This window comes from Rhinolophus sinicus, chromosome 4 (assembly GCF_057876585.1).
Source record: "Rhinolophus sinicus isolate RSI-liver-muscle chromosome 4, RSI-T2T, whole genome shotgun sequence".
NCBI lineage: Eukaryota > Metazoa > Chordata > Mammalia > Chiroptera > Rhinolophidae > Rhinolophus > Rhinolophus sinicus.
The window spans coordinates 69,652,401-69,673,098 of record NC_142504.1 but is presented as its reverse complement, the minus strand read 5'-3'; the positions used below and the strand labels follow the sequence as shown (position 1 = coordinate 69,673,098).

The following is a 20,698-nucleotide window of genomic DNA, read 5'->3' as shown; positions in this document are numbered from 1 at the left end:
ATCAGTGTGTTTTACATATGCTTTAGGACTTGGCTAAATTTGATAGCAATCCACTGCTGCTCTGCATGTCCATATTTAATTGTCCTATGCAAGTCCTAATGCCCACAGTTGGACGTTTTCTGTGCCATTGCTCTGGTTACCTCTTTTCGTCTGGGAGTTCTTTTTTTGAGTGAAGCAGCTCAACCCTGGTTAAGAGGTAGTCTCAGCCTTGTAGTTCAGTTCTACCTAAACCCAAGGAGAAGAACCCAAGCTTTGAAAGGAGTTGCATACCCATACCAAATTGGAAAATTAAAAAGAAATCATGTAAGAACAGTAACAGAAGATTTTACTGCATAAAGTACTTCAGATATTTTTCATGATCAAGGACTAAAGTATTCCAGTTAATCAACCATCCTTCTCCTAAGAAATGTAATCTTGTCAATCATATCATGGAAGTCAAATATTTTTTAAAAAATTTTTCCTAGCTTTATTGAGATATAGTTGACATATAACATTGCGTAAGTTTAAGGTGTACAACATGATGATTTGATACACCTATATATTGTGAAATGATTACCACGGTAAGGTTAGTTTATACATCCATTAAGGTAAGGTACACAAAAATATTTTGTTTTATTTTGTTTCTTTCCTTTTGAAAGCTTAACATTTTATTGTATGTATTATGTACCACATTTTGTTTATCCAATTTTTGTTTTATTGTTATAAATCACCAAAATCTCTCGGAATTCCAGCATATTGGCGTATCTCCCCTACTATGTCTCTTGTTTATTAAACTAACATTTGTTGAACGTTTTTATTCCAAATGCTTTCCATGTGCTGATTCACTTAGTCCTTGCAGCAGCCGCATGAGGACTGTCTCATGAAGCTGCTCCATGCTCAGCCGTTTGTTCCTAGATTGGTGGTGGTCCTATTGGATAGTGGTAACTGGAGCCTATACTTCCCTTCTCAGTGGTTGGACCCTAGCCTTGGTGGTAATCTCGTTCTTCCTGAACTGACCATTGGTCTCTGTTTGCCTGGTTCATGCCTCACTTGCCCATCTTAATATAGGGTTTTCCATTGAATGTTATAGATTATTTCCTCTTACTACTAACTCATCTCAAAATTTAACTTAAAAAGATTTTCTTTCAATTTGAAAAAATTCTGGTAAAATACACAAGATAAAATTTATCATCTTATCCCTTTTTAATCATATAGCTTTGTGGGTATTAAGTTCATTCACATTGTTGTGCAACCATCTCCACCATCCAGCTCCAGAACTCATTTCATCTTGTGAAACCGAAACTCTGTACCCAGTAAATAACAACTACCCAGTTCCTTTCCCCCAGCCCCTAGCAATCACCGTCCACTTTCTGTCTTCATGAATTTGACTGCTCTAGGTACCGCATGTAAGTGGAACTATGCAGTCAGTATCTGTCTTACTGTACCTGGCCTACTTCACTTAGCATAATGTCTTCAAGTTTCATCCATATTGTAGCATATATCAGAATTTCTTTCCTTTTTAAAGCTGAATAACATTTTATTGTATGTATTATATACCGTATTTTGTTTATCCATTCATTTGTTAACGATATTTGGGTTGTTTCCACTTTGTGGCTTTTGTGAATATGCTGCTATGAACATGCATGTACGAAAATCTCCCTGAGATTCTGCTTTCAATTCTTTTGGGTATATACCTAGAAGAGGGATTGCTGGATCATACAGTAATTCTATGTTCAGTTTTTTAGGAACCCCTATACTGTTTTCCACAGCAGCTACACCATTTTACATTCCCGCCAACAGTGTACAAGGGTTCCAGTTTCTCCTCATCCTCAACACTTGTTTTCTGTTTTTTGTTTGTTTGTTTGCTTTTGGTGGCCACCCTAGTGGGTGTGAGCAACGGACTTTTTACACGCTTCTCTGTCATCATCTTAGATACTTTACAGAGACAAACTTTTATTATGTATGTTTTTACTAATACAAATAGCTTCCTAGCAACAAGTATGTGGAAATTATAAATTGTATTTTTGTAGTAATTCCTATATGGCCACAGAGTCATTATGAATTAAAGAGCATAAAAAAGAAAGGCAACCACTGAATTGAGATTATTCCCTCAAACCCTTCTCTACCACACAAACTATTTCTCCATTGATTTTAAACTTAAATTAAGTTTTGTGATTTATGACATAAAAGACACTGAGTCTCATTCACAGAAGTTATTCTTTCCACAGAAAATCCATTCCTCGCTGCCGAAGAATTAACAGGATGATCTCCAATGAATCCTTCCATTCTCCTGCATGCAACCGCTCCAACTCACAATCCTCCGTAGACAGCGCCTCCATGGAAGATTTCTGGCGGGAAATAGAAAGTATTAAAGAGAACAGCATGGGAAGGCAGGAAGAGCAGATGCCAGCCGAGGTCAAGCCTGTGGATGGTAAGGTGTTAGATTCGTTTTCCCATGTGCTGACTGTCTTTGTATGCTCTCTCATTGTGTCAGCAGGTAGAAATCATCCTATTAGTAGTTTCACAAATGAATTAGTAGAATTTGGCATATCAGTACCTGTTCCCATTAATTTATATCTACAGCATTGACTCAGGGTGTTTTCTGTCCAAGGTGACATAACCTGAAGGAGGGCTGTCAACAAAATCCAAATTGATCCTTTACATATCACTACTTAAGGATGCTGTGCCTCTTTATTAATTTGATTTATTATCATCTAGCCGACTGAGTATTCTAACTTTGATGGCCTTTACATCTGTATATTTGACTATTAATTACCAAAGCAGGTAGAGTGGGGGGAAAATGTCAGTATAATTTTGGAGGAAACAAAGAGCAAAATTACTCACCTGGGGTTAAAAGCATAGGTCATCTCCTCCAGGTCCTACCTATCAACAAGTAAGACATCCAAGAAACACTGAAGGTAGTTTAGTAAATATGCACATAACAATGTTCTCATTTGTGTGTGTGTGTGTAGGTGTGTGTATACACACACATGTATATACACACACCTACACACACACACCTCATACACATGTGTGTATGTACTTATATGTGTGTATGTATATGTATCACACATACGTATATACATTTATATCTATATTTTATACAGACATTGAAATATATGAGTTCATACTTATATCTTCACTTTCAATCTAATAAAACCTAGATTCATTGTATTTTTCTCGCTTTAACATATTGTGACTTCCTTCTTAGTGAGAAAACTGGCTTCCATTATCTTAAATATATAAACTTATTTGATCAAACCCCCCTGTACATTACTAAATTCCCTCTGCCTCTCATTTCTCTTTGCCCTTCCCATCTCACTTGGGCTCCAACATCCCAGTCTAGACTACTTCTCTGCATAGATGGCTGCGTTGCTCTGCTTCATCTAATGGCTTTAGGCTTTAGGACTAATTTGGGGGAGAAAAAGTAGCCATCTGTATTTAACATTTATACTTTTTTATATATCCAGTATCCATCTGATGTCTTTTCCCTTTACTCTCAAGAGCTTTCTTCAGTATACCTTACAGAGCAAGTTTACATTGATAAATTCTCTTGATTTGTATTCACCTGAGAATGATTTTTTCCACCTTCTTTCTTAAAGGATATTTTTGCTGAATATATAATTATGGGTTGACAGGGGATTTTCTTCTTTCAGGATTTTAAAGATGTTATCCTATTGTCTTTTGACCTCCATTGTTTCTGATAAGGAGTCAATGTATTCATATTGTTGTTCCCCTATGTGTACTGTGTTGGTCTTTCTCTGACTACAGTCATATTTTCTTACCATCTTTGGTTTTCAACAGTTTAACTTTAAGATGTGTAAGTGCAGTTTCTTTTGTATTTATTTACTGGATTTTAGCTGAATTGGTTGATTTTTCAGCAAACTTTAAAAACTTTTGGACATTGTTTCTTCAAATATTCTTTTCTGGACCACTCTCTTTCTTCTCTGAAACTTCAACTACACGTATCTTGCATGACTTAACATTTTCCAAAGGTCACTGGACTGTTTTAAATATTTAAAAATATTTTTCTATCTTTCATACTGGATAATTTCTGTGATTATTTTAAGTTTACTAACCCTTTCTTTAAAGTCTCTAATCGTTGTCCATAATTCAGCAAACAGGAGTAACACTGATCTCTTCTATAGACATTGCTTTACTATGGAAAACATATATTCTACATGTTCTGCATTCTGAGTCCAAGGATTTAGACCATCTCCTCACCCCTAGTGTACGGCAACTATAACCTTACCAATTACTCCTCACTTGCAATTTTTCATTACTACTTACAGAGATAGAGACGAAATCCAATTTTTAAAACTAATATTAAGCTATGAAAGTCTTATCTAAGGATTAAGTAAAGGAAGACTTTCAAGTCATAACTCACTAATTTAAGCAGTTTATTTTAGAGTAGGGCTGCTAAATGTACGTACGTTCACCTTTGCATCTTCTGTTAAAGGGACAGTTTACAAAGAAAATCAACAATTAGAACAATAAAGGAAATAAAAGATTTGCCTAGCTAAGAAACTGGACCTGTAAAGCACATTAGAAGGCTTTGTTTATATACCAATGATGCAACAATGTAATAATCTAAGATTCCTAAACTGATGTTTAGACAGGTTATTTACAAATCAATCTAATCTGCTCTTTAGACAAACCTCATTCAGTAGTGCCTGTTCAACATAGTTCCCAGAAATGTATGTGCAGTGGATTTTCTGTTACAAGATGTTGTTATTCTGAATTCTTTATTATTTCTGTACATCTGATTTACAATAGCAATTGATTCTCATTATGACGAATTTTACATTTTTAAATTGCCTTCTTAAAAAAGAAAAGATTACTTAGTGTTCAGAATAAGGAGAAAAGTAAGAGAACAAAAATCTATTTAACATATACTCTGTTCCAGGTTCTTTGCCATCTGTCACAACTTGACTTATTTAAAAAATACAGTGCAGACTTTTCATTCAATCTTATAGGCCTGCGCACTGCTATGCACAGATATACACACCATCCAGTCAGACAGAGAATGTTCTAACTTTCTCTTGGTCATATTATTTTACAGAAGGAGAACTTGAAGCAGAGTGGTTGCAAGATGTGGGTTTATCAACCCTGATCTCAGGTGATGAAGAAGAGGATGGCAAAGCCTTGCTCTCCACGTTGACTAGAACCCAAGCAGCTGCAGTGAAAAAGAGATACAACACTTATACTCAAACCATGAGAAAAAAGAACAAGCAATCTGTCCGGGACGTCAGAGACGTCTTTGGAGTCAGCGAATCTCCTGTAAGTGATGAACGTGGCTCAAAATGTTTGGTGGGATGGCGGGGTGGGGTGCGGTGGGAGGAGAACATGGAAAAAGTATCAGAAAAGTCCAGTCACTCTCTAGATTTTAGAGAAAATTAAAGCATATGGCACAGTCCAAAATCTTACACATTTGAAACTTACGTGGTCATTCCTTATCTCTTGTACAGCAATCTCCCTCAACACTGAATTTATTCCCTTCTTTGTTGAAGTTGCAGAATAACTTTTTGGCCATGGAGCAAGTCTTTGTGGATAGGATACACAGAGCCTCTACTTAAATCTAAGTGCTGAATGGAAACTCTGTCGACAGGCACAGGAATCCCAGGAAAGTGGCCCTGGTATTATAAGCACGTTCGAGTGGTTTGTTTTAAATAGGGATGGGGGTGGGAGAGTGGGTAGGATAGCTTTTATGTTCAAATAAATTAAAATGGAAAAAAGTGAAAGACAAGCAGTAATTAAGTGGGACAGAGAATGATTTACGAAAAAGCATAAGGGAAGCATCACATGTTTTATGAGGAATGGCTGGTTGAAATTCCAGCTTACCCTTAGCAGTTTCGTGACCACAGTTTTACTTCTAAGGCTGTTAGTCATGTTCTCCTATTTCTGTGTTTGTTTTACTGCTAGCTCTGCCTTACAAGTCACTCATTCACTCGTTGCATCATTGTAATGTTGCATTGCATAACTGTATCACTGATGCAAGAAATATGTATTGGGTACATTATCTGTGCAAGGTCCCTATATATTAGATTCTATGCAGATAGGATTCTTGGAAACTTGGGGGCAATTAATGTATAGAAAAAAAAGGAAAATTAATATTCTGCTGCAGTTACAAATAAAGTTGCCTGGGGCAAATTAATCACTCTGATTTAGGTTTGTCATCTGTTTGTGGTATCAATAATGACATAAATTAAAACTTCAAGGATATTGGGTAACAAGCATGATTAAAGACAGTCCTCAACTTGAGTTACTTTAGGTTGTCTGTAAGTCATGTCTTCTCTTAGGTATATTAATCACACTGGGTAGTTGCCAGGGCAGCTCACATATACCTAGTTAACATTTGCATTTGTGCTAGTCATGTCCTTGAATAGCACTATCTTTTAGAACTTGCGATAGTGCTGGTAATCATCTATTTCTGTGCTGTCCAGTACAGTGGCGCCTAGTTACACATGGCACTCGCACTTGAAATATGGCTAGTGTGAATAAGGAACTGAATTTTTAATTTTATTTAATCTTAATTGATTTAAATCTAGTTACGTGTCCCGTAGCTAATGCATTGAACAGCATAGTTCTAGAATCTTCTGCTGTATATAATGATATACATGGAGGTAAGTGCACTGTGAGTTCTGGCTGTTTGAACTTTCAAACTACTTGAAACCTATGTCTTTCTGGGCGGTGAGATTTTCTACATCTGTAATTGAATAAAGGTGATGCCCACAAATTGAGAAAAGTTTCCTGGCCAAGATACCTATTAAGGAAAAGGTTTACCCTGCTGCTTTAAATTCCCCGGGTCATTTTTCAGTTATCTCCCAGATCATCTTGAAAAAACCGTAAGAATTTGGCCTCTATGCTTCCTTTCCCACTTCTGTTTCCAGCTACTTTATACAAAGGGTGTTTGTGGGGACAGAGCCAGGAGTGCAGTTTCCAGGCTCTCGCCCTCACCTGGAAAGGTGCTCACTCAGGTAGTAAATGGCCATCAACTGTGATTGGATGGCCATCAGCTGTGGCTAGTTGGCCGTCAGTTGTAACCAGTGAGCCATTGGCCACTAATATAACTGCCGTGGCTACGTTAGCAGAAAAGGGGGAGTAGCAAGGGCGGAGTGAGTGTGGATTGCGGATCGTGTGGCTCCTGCTTCCTGTGTCTCCAACCCAGCTGCCAGCAAAAATATAGTGGCATGACTCCCTTATCTGTGGCTCCATGGGTGTTCCTTTTTGGCCTCACCATGTCCTGCGTTCTTATGTGGGGAGTGGGACCAGAGACCCCGCATGACACCCTGCATGACTGTGTTGCTCTTTGCTAGCAAAGTGCAAAATAGGAAAGGGTCCATAGGCTTCTCTCAAATCCTTCCCTTACTCAAGAAGATACATAACTAGTCTCTTTAGGTTTTCTAAAACTTTGGACATCTAGTAACATAGAAACAGGAGAGAAAGAACTCTTTTTGTGTTACTCCTTCTTTCACTTAGACACTGAAAGGAAACGTAAAGTGGGCACTTACTCACTGAGGCTTTAAGTATAAAAAGAAATGAAGAGGGAGGAAGATGGTGGCCGCTTTAGTAGCTGCCAGAGGAGCGGGGGTTTTCTTTTGCTCCAAGTATCTGTCCTGGTCTCTCTCTTTATGTGTGTGCTTCTCTCTCTCTCTCTCTCTCTCTCTCTCTCCCCCCCCCTCTGTTTCTTTCTTTCTGTTTCTCTCTCTTTGTTTCTCGGCCTCCCTCCCATATCCCCTCTGACTCTTTATTTCTTTCTTTGGCATCATGTACCTACATTAATAGAATAATTACCTAAAATTTTCTATTTCACTTTATTAATGAAGATTTAACACCATAAGTTTCATAAAATAATCTTACATTAATCTTAGATGTATAAATTTAACCCAGTATACTTACCTAGTGGAGGTATAAATTCAAATTTGAAAGACAGATATGAATATGTAGCTTATACTAGTTCTTAATTTTTTGCACATAGAAGCCTATGCTCAAAATCATTTTCCTTCATAATTTTGAAGATTTTTATCGATTATCTTCTCTTATCCACTATTGCAGCAATGTCTATATCAATCTCATTTCTTTATATTTTTATCATTGGAACATTGAAATTTTACCTGCTTTACTTTTGTAAAAACTTCATCCTGGTCACTACTTGCAATCTGAGAGCTTATTCATTCTTTAGGTTGTGCATATTTTCTTCTAACATTTAAAACAAGTATTTATTTCTTTCATTTTTTTGGTTATCTTCTTCTGTAACTCCCGTTAGATGATTGTTGCATTGTCTGGATTGAACCTCTGTTAGTCTTATGTAAATATCCCAGGCTTTGCGTGTGTGTCCGTTTGGTCTCCATTCTTGGATATCCCTTCAGTTTCATTTTTTACATCAGTAATTTGGCCATGGTTGTATTAATGCTTCTGCCTTTCATTTATTGTTAAAAGTTTAGCAGTCATAGTGTTAATTTATTATAGCCTCTCCTTCTCCCTAATTCCCCTCTCCCCCCCCCCACATCCCCCACATCCCTGCTTTTAGCCATCTGTTCTTGTTTCTCAGCTGCAGTAGCCTCTCAGCACTCTGAAGGCACTAACTAAATCGAACCTTAAATTCCAAGGTTCTCTTATTTTCCTTAAATTACCTGTTTACTTAAGAGTTAAGTGTTTATGTTTGCATCATTGTTTTTCTTTTCCAATGCTATTGTTCAATTGATTTTGATCCTTGGGTGTTGATTCATATTGATTAACAGAGGACAAGATTGACAGATTAGCATAGGCAATGGCTCTATATTTCCTGTGCAGTTATGTAAACCTGTTTTCTCCCCAAAACTCTCCTGTGATTAGGAGTCTGGGCCTCTGCGAGTGGTGAAATGTGTTAATGTCAACGGCCATACTTTATTTTAAGAAACCTAAATATGGCATCAGTGTCAAAGTAATGAGAGTCCTACAGAATCGTAATTAAATTTCTTTTCAGCCAAACCCAACTTTCCTTTTTAGGAATATAGACTCTTGTCTGTATTCTTTTAGAAGGCCCCAATGAAGTGCAATTCAACTTTACTTTTGTTCAGGACCACCACAGGCATGCTAGGACCCCAATGCAGGTGGTCACTCCGTCACCAAGAGGATACCTGTTGGGTTTTATCCTAGCATCACCTTTAGCAGCTGCCTGCTGTTCAGTGTTAGAGGGAGGAAAGGTCTCCTGGCCTCTTTGTTCAGAAAAACAATCTTCAGTTATTTTGTTCATTGTTTTCTTAACTGGAGGATTCCTTCCTGCTCTTTATTTTCATTCCGGATGTATTTTTTCTGGATCAGCATTTAACCCCTACATATTTTCCTTTTGTACCTTTTTTCAGGCTGAGGTTTTCTTCTATTCTTATCAAACCATTCTTGCCTGGTTTTTATCTTCCAGGAACAGTCAACAATTTCTGTTCTGCTAATGGAAATGTTTAGTGGTTTCTAGAGCCACTCTTTGAAAAAGGTATTTCTTTTGACACTTTTGAGTGATTTGCAGGGGGAGGAGAAAGTGGTATATGTATTTTTTATCTTGATCCAATTTTCTTATGCTAATTCTTCAGTAGTATTTGTTCCTTGCCAAAAAAATGTGTGTTTTTTTTTCCTATTATAAAAGTAATATATAATCTTTACTGGAAACTTACAAAACATGGACAAGCAAGGTAAAAAAGAACAAATGACAATTTCTATGGGCCCAAATAAAATTTTATGATTTTATAAAATAGCCAATAAATTTAATTTTCAATGGAGTTTTTACCATAAGGAATAAAATATTTAACCCTTGTTTTAGTAGAGCCATTATACACTAAATCACACATACCAAATCAGCCTCTGGATACGTAAAACAAAGTCCACCATCCTCTTCATAATGAGCAGAATTCCAGGGCCCAAATATATTTGTTTAATATTCAGAAGATGTGAACCAAATATTCTTTTCAGTAACACACTTAATTGAGCAAAACAGTCAATCTAATTTATTTTCAATTTCATAATTGATAAACAACTAGTTAACGTTGGGGACTGACTTATAATTGACTGCATAAGTATGGTCATGCTTTCTGTTTTAAAAAATGGGATTATATCACTTATATATACACTTGACTGCATGTAACAGAAAACGCAAGAAATCATGAGTTATACAAACATAGATTTGTTTCTCTCTCTTAACAAAGAAGCTAATGGTAGGCGTTTCTTTTCCTTAGCATAGATCCAGCTTCCTTCTACCTTTCAATTTTGTCTTTCATACTGGGCCTTCATCTTTTTGCTTACAAGTTGGTTGGCCACTCCAAACAGCATATGCATGTTCCTGGCAGTTCCTGGAACTTGCACCAACTGATTCAGTCCCTCCTACCTTACTTTCCTGGAAATTTGATGTGGTAGAATTCCATTTACCACCTATTGTCTAGAACTGTTATATGATCATCTATAGCTGCAAGGAAGCCTGGGAATTTTTTTTTTTTTTTTTTTAGTTGGACACAAAAGTTCCTGAAAAATAATCAGAATTCTGTTAAGAAAGATAAGTGCCTAGGTTAGGGGTAGGCAGACAATATTTGGTCTCCACAGAGAACAGTATGTATCATCATGCCCGGCAAGTATTGGCTGACAAATAGCTAAATGCAATGACCAGTGCACAGGCAGTCATATGTATGTTTATCTCCAAAGATATACATGAATGTACACATATTATGCATAACACATAACTAAATGCACAATGACCTTTGGGAGAACATGCTGAATAAAAATGCACTTTCATTTTTCTCAATAGCCAGATGATTTTTCTTGTATTCCAACTCCTCTTTTGGATGCGACCCTGGATGAAGAAGGGATATCAGCAATTCCCTGCAGAAATGGTCAACTGGTAAGATGAAGCCAGGGGAATTGAGAGTAAGGAGGTTAGAAAAAGCAATTATTTCAAGGCAGTCAGGAACACTTGAGGGAAAAAATGCCTGCTTACCTTGTAACAATGAAGAAAATGCAGACTCTTAAACTCAGGAATGAATAATGAAATACTCAATTATTTAATTGTTATCGACAAACAACTACATGGTCTATCTGTACCTACAATAACAAAAACAACCACAGCTGCATCTACAGCCGTAGCCAGAAGTCAAAAATGTGGGGCGGTCGTCAACTAAACTTTTGTCCTTTTTGCTGAGCACATGATGGAAAAATCTTGCACTACCTTCCATTTGGCTTTCAATATTAATTTAATTCTCACCATAAGAACTATTTCAACATTTCAGTTCTTTTCTAAATGTAAAGATCCTGTGGGGAGCAGAACAATAGCATGATAGCATCCTAAATGTATACTCGTAGCAATAAGTGGGAGAAAGTGCGCTGTGTAGCACAGGAGCTAGACATTTTTCATTACATCACAGGAGGTGAGACACATTTCATTAGAGCACACCTTTTCCGTTTTAGTTAAGAGTTTCAAAGAGTGCTAATGTGAGTTCATAACTGCCAGTAAAGCTATCTCAGAAGAGGCTTTATTTTTGTGGATGAATCTCAGGCCATGATTTATACCACTTGGCATGAGGCCTGGGTCCTCTTATGAAAGTGGTGCGCCCTCTGTAGGAGATGTAGAAGGCTGTGGGTTTGCTGACGTCTGCCTCCACTTGCTTGGACTCCTGGCTGCAGCAAATTTGCAGTGGGAGACTTTCTCCTATTATACTTCAGTATGTTTCCTTCCACTTAGCTCTGCTTTTTGTCCTTCCTAGCAGAAGAGGGATTCTTTGCTATTCTAAAATAACCCTTTACCACCCTTGATCTGATGAAGATGAGGATGATGATATTTAGTTCCTCTACAATTTATTTTCATCTTGTGTACATTTTACATGTGGCGTTCTATCAGGAGCTGCTGTTGGTCCCTTCCAAAATTCTACTGAAGGGATCGGATGTGGCCAGTTTGTGTTCAGGCAGCCCTTTTGTTACTGAGGGTGTAAACCACGGTCTGGAAGTGGAGCCTGGTCAGTTGGGGGTGTGAGAAATCCTGTTTTGTAGATTCTGTCTCTATTTTTTGATTTCGTTGAATTTCTCATAAGAGTGTTAACTCTAGTCAGAGGTTTCTACATTTTCTGTTGAGTTGGAAGCATGTGTCCTCTGGTCTCAGGTTGTCTCCTCAGTGCAGGGAGTCTTATATACGTCATTTCCAAACAGGACACTTAATTGGAAGTATTTGTTCCTCTCTGCCTGCCCTGTCTTCCTTCACATCAGCCACTGTCTCTCCCCTCCGCCAGAGAAGGGGCAAGTCAGAGTAGACACTGGGTTTGTGTGAGCATTTACCCCACCTGACTCTACCTACAATTTGATTGCCTCTTCTTCACCCCATAGGTGGGGAGGAATTCCTGCCCTAGGGTTATAGGGATGGCTCAACACACGACACCCGACACTGGACAGATAAAATCAATAGCAACTTATTAGTCACATATTATCACAGCCTGGGTGGGGGAGGACAACATATACCACAAAGAGCCACATGTGGGGTGCATTTGGGAGCAGAGTAAGGCAGGCTTTGTAGTAACAAGAGGGTGAGGTGCCCCCTGGTTCCCCTGGGGAGGATATGATTGGCTTATTTGAATAATTTCAAAGGCTGGCAAGGAATGGAAACCCACCACACAGAGATAATCAGGAACTGTGTCTGCTCCCCTGGATAAGGAGCATTCTCTGGCTGGGGTACCTTATCCGGGGGAGCAGAATGGGAGGAGGACTTGCAGGTAGGCCACTCATAGCTTTCTTGCTTTCACCAGATGTCAAGGCAGCGCGTAATAGTGGCCTTATGTTAGATCTTAAGCCACACTGACACTCCTACCCCTAGCTGTGGACTCGCATGGTTAGTGTGGATTTCCTCTTTTATCACTATCACTTTTATTTCAATTTCTTGAAGGTCTTAACCCCTTTTAAAGGTTAATCAAGGGGCAAGTATGATGCCAAAAACCTGAAGAAACTTCTCACTGAAATGGAAGAAAATTTAAGTTTTATTCCAGCCTCACCCCTGAACTGCTCACCGGTTTATAAATGAAAAAACAAGTACAGTTGACGCTTGAACAATGTGGGGGTTAGGGGTACCCACCTCCCCTGCTGTCAAAACTCCCTGTGTAACTACAGTCAGCCCTCTTCATAAGCTGATTCCCATCCGCTAAATTGACCCTTAAAGCACAGTTTTGAATTCCACAGGTCAATTGAAAAAAAAAAAAAAATCCATGTATAACAGTGGACTGGAGCAGTTTAAACTTGTGTTGTTCAAGGATCAACCGTATTATTCTTTCTCACAGGAGAATCATGAGGGCTGGTATTACAGAATGACTGTAGAGAACAGTAAAAATATTAATTTGCATACTCACATATTACAAAATTTTACGTCTTAGCTGATTGCTAAGCAAATCTGGCAAGAACTATCTCTGGATACTAAATTGTCATATCCAAAAAGCTTAGTCCTAAATTGGTGTGTATCACAATGCTGGACCCTAAATTAATTTCTTTCAGATATTTATACCTATTAATCTGTTTGCTTTTTCATATAGTGTTAATGTTGAGAAGTCCGATGCCCCTTTACAGTTTACACCTTTATTTATATCCTGCTTTCATTTTTATATTTCTGGAAGCTTTTTGGGTTTATCATTATTGTTGGAAACCTGAACTGTCATCAAGATATGAAATCGTGTTTTTTTTTCATTATGATCAGCACTCAGATTTTTGTTTCTGAAAAATGCTCCTTTCACTCTGAACATTCTCTTCTGATCATTTCTCTATTTCATTTCCTCCATTTTATTTTTCCTTTCATAGCTTACATTAAACCCACATATCTCTTAAATTTTATATTTTCCATCTTTTTTTCTGTTTGTTCTATATACTAGTAGATTTTATCTACATCATTTTGTTGATCCCTAATTCTAATTTTTGCCATGACTAGTTATAATTTAACTGCTGTTGATTTTTAAGAACTCTTCTTTTTTCACTGATTTCCTCTTTACTGTTATAGTTAGTTCCTGTTATGGATAAATAGCCTCTCAAATCTCTCTGAAATTATTAAATCATTGTAAGCTGCCTTCTCTTCCCTCAATTACTTCTTTCTCCCAGAGTGTTTATCACTATACTTCTTTTTCAGTGTGTTAATTTTCTCCATGGCTGACTTGTTCGTGTTTATTTTCTCCAATGACTGATGATCCTTGGTGATTGATTTATATTTATTAATGAATTATATTGACTAATTAATGATTTAGGTTATGTTATTGCTATATGACTTCCTACCATTATATAGATATTTTCCCTCCAAACATTTTCTTGACCAAGAGGGCAAATTTTGGGTCCTGTGTAAGTCAGTAAGGTATGAGAACAGTGCATGAATGGAAGTTATTTTAACAGCACATGTGTACGAGTGCTCACACAGACACTCCTGACACATGCATGCACACGCACACACAGCACATATCTTCGTGCCAAAGGGAGAACAGTGAATGATTTCCTTTCTTTCAATCCCAGAGAAAGCTGATGTTTTCCTTTTATTCTTTCATCTGTGTCTTTTGTGGAGGTCCAGAGTGACCTGAGATTGAGGACTTTTGGTCCCAACCCTGGACATTTTTCCAAGACAGGTCGTTCACTTCATTCAGGGAGCTTTTCTTGGCTTCATACATAACTACTTTCTGCTGTTCAGTATAAAGGCAGCGGTTGAGAGGTCTGTCTGGTCCTTGCATTGGGAGAACACTTTACAGTAAGTTATCCTGGTCATTGCCCTGGGGCCTCTACTGCACTTTGTAATTTTCACTTTGAGCTTGGTTGTTCATTTGTCTATTTGCTTTTCCTGCATCTGTTCTTTCCTTGCCAGTAAGTTTGTCGTACGCTGTTTTCAGTCTAACAATTTCTCTACAGTTACGAAATAAATTACTTTTTATTTTCCAAGAATTTCTAACAATTTCTGATTTGTTACTAGAATACTGTTGGTTTCCAGTGCCGCTTTTTCTAATTTTTAGTGACTGGGAGTGGTGCACCCTCCGTCCTCCATCCTGGCCTATTTCTTTGTAGCGCCTCCTTAGCATTGTTTCCACTTCAAAATAGATGTGGGATTTTTTTGTTTTTGTTTTTTATTAATATAGTACATACACTTTTGGGACAAGTTTGAAAATACAGAAAAGCAAGATGAAAAACAACAATTTCTAAGGTCTCATGTAAAAGTTTATGATTCCATTAATATTCATTATGTTTAATTTTGCAAAATGTTGCTTCAATCAGGAAATAGAATATTTGTGTTTTATTTTGGGAAATACCACTGTATTGCAAGTGCTACTAAAATCTTAGAGCATATACAATAGCCCATCATGATCAGAAGTCTCCAATACACTCCCTGCGTAATGAAAACCAGAGCTTTTCCAGTATTCTGTGAATGAGAATGAAATATTTGTTTCAGTCATATGTGTTTGTGAGATAATCAATTGAATGTATTTCTAATTTCATAGTTAAAAAAATGACTATTCTTGCTATTGATTTATAAATCATTGCAAAATATATTCATGATGTCTGATGTTAAAGTAGCATTGTTTTATCAGTAAACTACATGACTTAAACAATTGGAAGTTTATTCTCCTTACAACATAAGAAGTCTGAGGCTGGTATGGCTGATATCCTCAGCACGGATCTTCCAACTTCTTCATTCTTACCATTCTGCTCGCCTTAGCATACAAGCTAATATGTAATGCTTTTAGGGTGTCTGGGCATCACAAGCACACGTCTTTGTTCTGGAAGAAGCATTAGACAGCTGATTCCATCCACTTTAACAAGAAAAGATTAGCCTTTCTGGATGCTTCACCAAGTCTACTCTTATCTCATTGGACATAAACATCACATGATCACATTTAGTCTTTTTAGTTAGACACAAAGCATCTTGGAGCAAAATCATGATATTCATAAGTAAAAAAGAAAAGTGGATTTTGGCAGGCATTTAACAGTGTCTGCTCTTGAGACCAATTTCTATTATAGTGCATGACATTTATGAGGATCAATATAATTATGGATGAATTGGTGAATGGTGTGACCATTGCACAGTGGTCATTAACTCTGTATAGCTCCACATGGCTGCACATTTTTACAGGTTCTAGTGTGTGCATAATTTGAATAAACATCACGTTGGGACAGATATGTCTGGATAAAAATGACTTTCACTTCTCTCATTAGCCAGGTGATACCTGTGACAACCATCCTACTCAGTTGGATGGCACCCAGGAGGAAAAAGAGGTGCCAGGAGTTATCAAAACAAGTGGTTCCTTGGTAAGTTATAGCAGGAGAACTGGAGGTAGGGATGAAAGAAGAGTCTTTTCTTTAAGACAATCATGCAAAACTTCAAAATAATGCAACATAATTAGATGGCTATACAACCACAGCTGTCAACATACCTATGTATCTATTTTTAACTGATTTGTAGGAAGACATTCAGCAGTAAATGAATCCAAGTTTAATACGTTAAATCCACAAATAACTGCATGCTCTATAAAAACAGATACAGACCCAGAAAAACCAATGATTGGAGGCATTTCTTTTTGACAGATCTAGTTCCTTTACATTTTTTCTTTTATTTAAAAAAAATTATCATCAGACTGTTAGTTCCATTGAGTCACATATCCACCTGTTGGAGCAACAGCAAGAGTCCTTGAGTTTCCTATTGTTTTCCAGAGCATGGAGAACATCAGGCCCCTTCTGTGGACAGTACTTTTCATCGTAGGTGTCCAACCCCCCTCTTTCCTCCTTACCCCCTGCCTTTGTGCAGAGCCACTTCTACTCCCCACTTACCCAAAGGAGGGCAATGTCAGATAAGCCTCAGGGGAATGATCAAGCTTCTGTCAATTTGCAAATGTGAACAGTTGCTTTACTTATGGTTTATCCCAGAGTCTTTTCTCACATCTGTTTCTGTTTGCATTCCTATCGTGAGCTATCTTTTCTCTCCCTCAGTGGAGCTTATGTAATCTATTTTCCCTTTTATTTTTCCACCATCATGGCATGGTTCCTCTTCTAACTTCCTCCCAGAGAGAAAAAAGTAGAATGCTGAATCCCAGTAGGTCTATCTTCCCTGCTGAGAGGGTATTGGGAAGACACTTACTGAATTGAACACAGATGTGATTACTGACGTCTTCAGTCATTTTCCCTCATAATCAGGACAAGATAGTAGCTGTCTTTTTCAAAATTTTCTCCATTTGCTTTCTTCTTTGGTGCTGTTTTGATGCGGAGGGAGATGGATTTTGGAAAAGAATTCACGTTATTCCTGGAATATCTTTCTCCAACCATCACTCCTGTGAGTGCCGCTGGGATTCTTTTTTCCTAATTTTTGGTTAAGTTTTGTTGACTCTACTAGGTTTCAGGAGAGAGATAATTGGTCATTTGATATAACTCTTCCATTTCCCTATTGTAATATAATCCCTATTGTTTATAGCAAACTGCTTTTGATACTAAAAATTATCCACAGTCTGCTGGTATTTGCAATCTTGAGTTCCCTTGACTTAACCACACAAATCCTCTAATTCTGAAAACAAATCAACTTTCTCTTTCCAAAACATACACTGAGTTTTCCAGCAATAAAATTTTGTTCAGACTTTTCTCATCTTTTAAAATGGGCAAAAGATTTGAATAGACACTTCACCAAAGAAGATATATGGATGGGAAATAAGCTCGTGAAAAGGTGCTCAGTATCATTGGTGATTATGAAAATGAAAATAAAGCCACAGTGAGGTATCTGTACATACCATGTAAAACGGCTAAATTTTTTAAAAAACTGACCACACCAACTGGTGCTAGGGATGCAGAACAACTAGAACTCTCATACATCACTGGTGGGAATGTAAAATGGTCCATGTACTTTAGCAACTAATTTGGCAGCTTCTTAAAATGTTGAGCATATACCTACCATAAACCTGGCAATTTCCACCCATAGATTATATATATTCACACAATGACTATCCACAGGTATTTATAGCATAATATTCCCAAACTGAAAACAATCCAGTGTTTTCCACAGATAAATGGATGAACAAATTGTGGTAAATGTATACAATGGAGTACCAGTCAAAAAAAGCAATGAAGTCTTGATATATGCAACAGAGAAACAAAATGAACTATGGATATGCACAACAGAGTTGGATGGATTTCAAAATAATTATGCCATGTTAAAGAAGCCAAACAAGAAAAGATTCAACTTATATAAAATTATAGAAAAATGTAAACTAACCTACAGTGATAGAAGATTAGTGATTGCCTGGAGACCTGGGTGTGGACAAGGAGAGGAGGAAAGGTTAGATGACAAAAGGGGCATGAGGACATTTGGGGGAGGTGCTGGTTTTGTTGTTTTGATTGTGGTGATGGTTTCATAGGTCTATATATTTGTCAAAACCTATCAAATTGTATACTTTATACTATTTAAATTTGTGCAGTTAATTGTATGTCAGTTATACCACACTAAACCTCTTAAAAGAGTCCATATGTTTTATGATTTCATTAATACTCAACATGTTTATTTTTCAGTAAGCTACTTACAATAAAGGAATAGCCTTTTCGTGTGTTATATGTGGTTGCTTCTTGATTTTGAATCACAAATGCCACTAAATGTGGGTGTTTATAAAAGGCTTACAATCCAATCTGCAATCATTGCAACCCTACACTACGAATCATTTCGTGTAAAAACATTTTCCTTCTGTGCAGTTGACATGAACAAATTATTCAATTGAGGTGTTAGTTTTCCCAAATGGCAATCAATCCAGTTTATTTCCAATGTCTTAAGTGAAAATCAAATAATTACACTTGCTATTGATTCACTGCAAAATACAATCAGACCATCTGTTGAAAATTATCAGTTACATCTGTTTGCTTCATAGAAAAGAAAATCCAAGGAGCCTTGATTTAAACAAGTAGGAGTATGTTTTAATCACAAAACAAGAAACTAATGATAGATATACCAAGGCTGGTACAAGTGCAATACAATGCAATGCCAATTTTAGCATGACCTTCTACTTTTTTCCTATCATGCTGCCATCTTAATATGTGGGTTTAATCCTTATACTTGCGAGATGGTCAGCAAACTCTGGATATCATGTTGATGTTCCTATAAGGAACATGTGCCAACTGACTGTCCATTATTAACAGAAAACTTTTGTTCTCCTGGGAAACGTGTACAGTAGAATTTCTCTAATTTTCATTGAGCGACTGTTACACTAAATATATTATTTTTTTCTTATTTTAGTTGCCTGAATCTCATTCCTTTATAAATAAGCTTTTTAGGTTAATTTTGTTTGCCCTCTCGGCAACTGTTTTTGAATTTTGAATTTATTGCTAGAGTTCTGAAGATTCACAAGGCTCTGCCCTTTATTTCATTCATCTTAGTGAGTCCTTTCCATCTAAGAACTGTTTTCTTTCTTCAATTTCTGGGCATTGTCTTCTGTTATGTCTTTAATTATTCCCTGCCCCCTCCCCTCCACATTTTCTATGTTCCACCCCTCTAGAACACATATTAAATGATTCTTGCTTTGCTTGAAGTGGATTTCAATATCTCCTAAATTTTCTGTCATGCTAGTTTATTTGCTCTGTTTTCTAGATTTCTTCAAGTTTGTGTTCCAAATTACTATTTTTTTTCTTGGTCATTATTGTATTATTTCTTAGCTTTTCTCCCTTTGTAAATTTTAGCAAATTTATTCATAGTTCCCAAGAATTTGTTTTCTCTCTGATGTACCCCAAGATAGGTTCTTGGTTCATAGCAGCAACAACCCCATAAGTCAATGTGAAGATAAGAATTAAATTATTTTCAAGGACTCAAATCATTCTGATATGTTTTTATTGTGGTATAATTTACAAAAAAATAAATGCATACATTTTAAGTATATAATTCAATTAGTTTTAACAGATGTTTGCACCCATATAACCACATTCAGTTAAATATAGAAAATTTCCATCACCTCAGAAATTTCTCTCAGACTCTTCACAGTTGATTGTCCTCCCATTCCTGCAGAGGCAAGCCCTCTCGTGGTTTCTAATGCCTTAGGTTAGTTTCACTTTTCATGTAACTGGGATTATAAACGTAATATGCACTTCTGTATCTGGCTTCTTTTGCTCATAATAATTTTCAGATTCATCCATTTGTTGCTTGTATTAGACATTTGGTACTTTTATTACTAATATTCCATTGCATAAATACATCGGTATATCTATTCACCTGTTAATTGACATTAGGATTGTTTCCAGGTTTAAGCTATCATGAATAACGTTGCTATGAATATTCATGTAATATAAAGGATAGTATATCCTCATTTCTCTTGGGTAAAAATGCAACATAATTCCTATTGCAAACACAGCCACCCAACAGCCCCATCACCTGTAGCTCTTACACTCCGCATGGATTGATTTAATAGGTAAATAAAAACATGACTAAATCCTATCCTGTAAAAAGAAAAAAAGCATCTGCATGCAAAAATAACAACAAAAGTTTGTTTGTTTATATCCTAAGTAGAAGATGTTGTCAACTAAACCTTGGTCCTTGTTGATAAGCTCATAAAGAAAAAAACCCAAAAAACAGAATACTACGTAAATATTTTTTTCAGTATTTCAGTATCAACTAAGATACAAATACTTAGTTTTTTTCCAGTTATTTTCCAAATGTAAACATCTTGTGTGGAGAACATGTTAGATTTTGGGATGTGAAGCAGTAAGTGACGCAAACAGTGAAGTGTCTGCCTGAGTGTGTGTACCATCT

General features: G+C 36.9%; 1 protein-coding gene across 13 annotated transcripts in view; it reads left to right on the top strand.

Annotated features, from left to right (window-relative positions):
* ARHGAP28 (Rho GTPase activating protein 28) overlaps nucleotides 1–20,698 on the top strand; it is a 178,347-nt gene that overhangs the window by 102,031 nt on the left and 55,618 nt on the right. For 8 of the 13 annotated variants that reach the window (XM_088797906.1, XM_019755792.3, XM_074340334.2 and 5 more), the window contains 4 exons: nucleotides 2,208–2,410; nucleotides 5,042–5,259; nucleotides 10,748–10,840; nucleotides 16,147–16,239. In XM_088797906.1, coding sequence (XP_088654032.1) covers nucleotides 2,208–2,410; nucleotides 5,042–5,259; nucleotides 10,748–10,840; nucleotides 16,147–16,239 — 607 coding nt within the window. The remainder of the gene's footprint in view (nucleotides 1–2,207; nucleotides 2,411–5,041; nucleotides 5,260–10,747; nucleotides 10,841–16,146; nucleotides 16,240–20,698) is intronic. The other 5 variants (XM_088797908.1, XM_019755795.3, XM_074340337.2 and 2 more) reach the window with 2 other exon arrangements.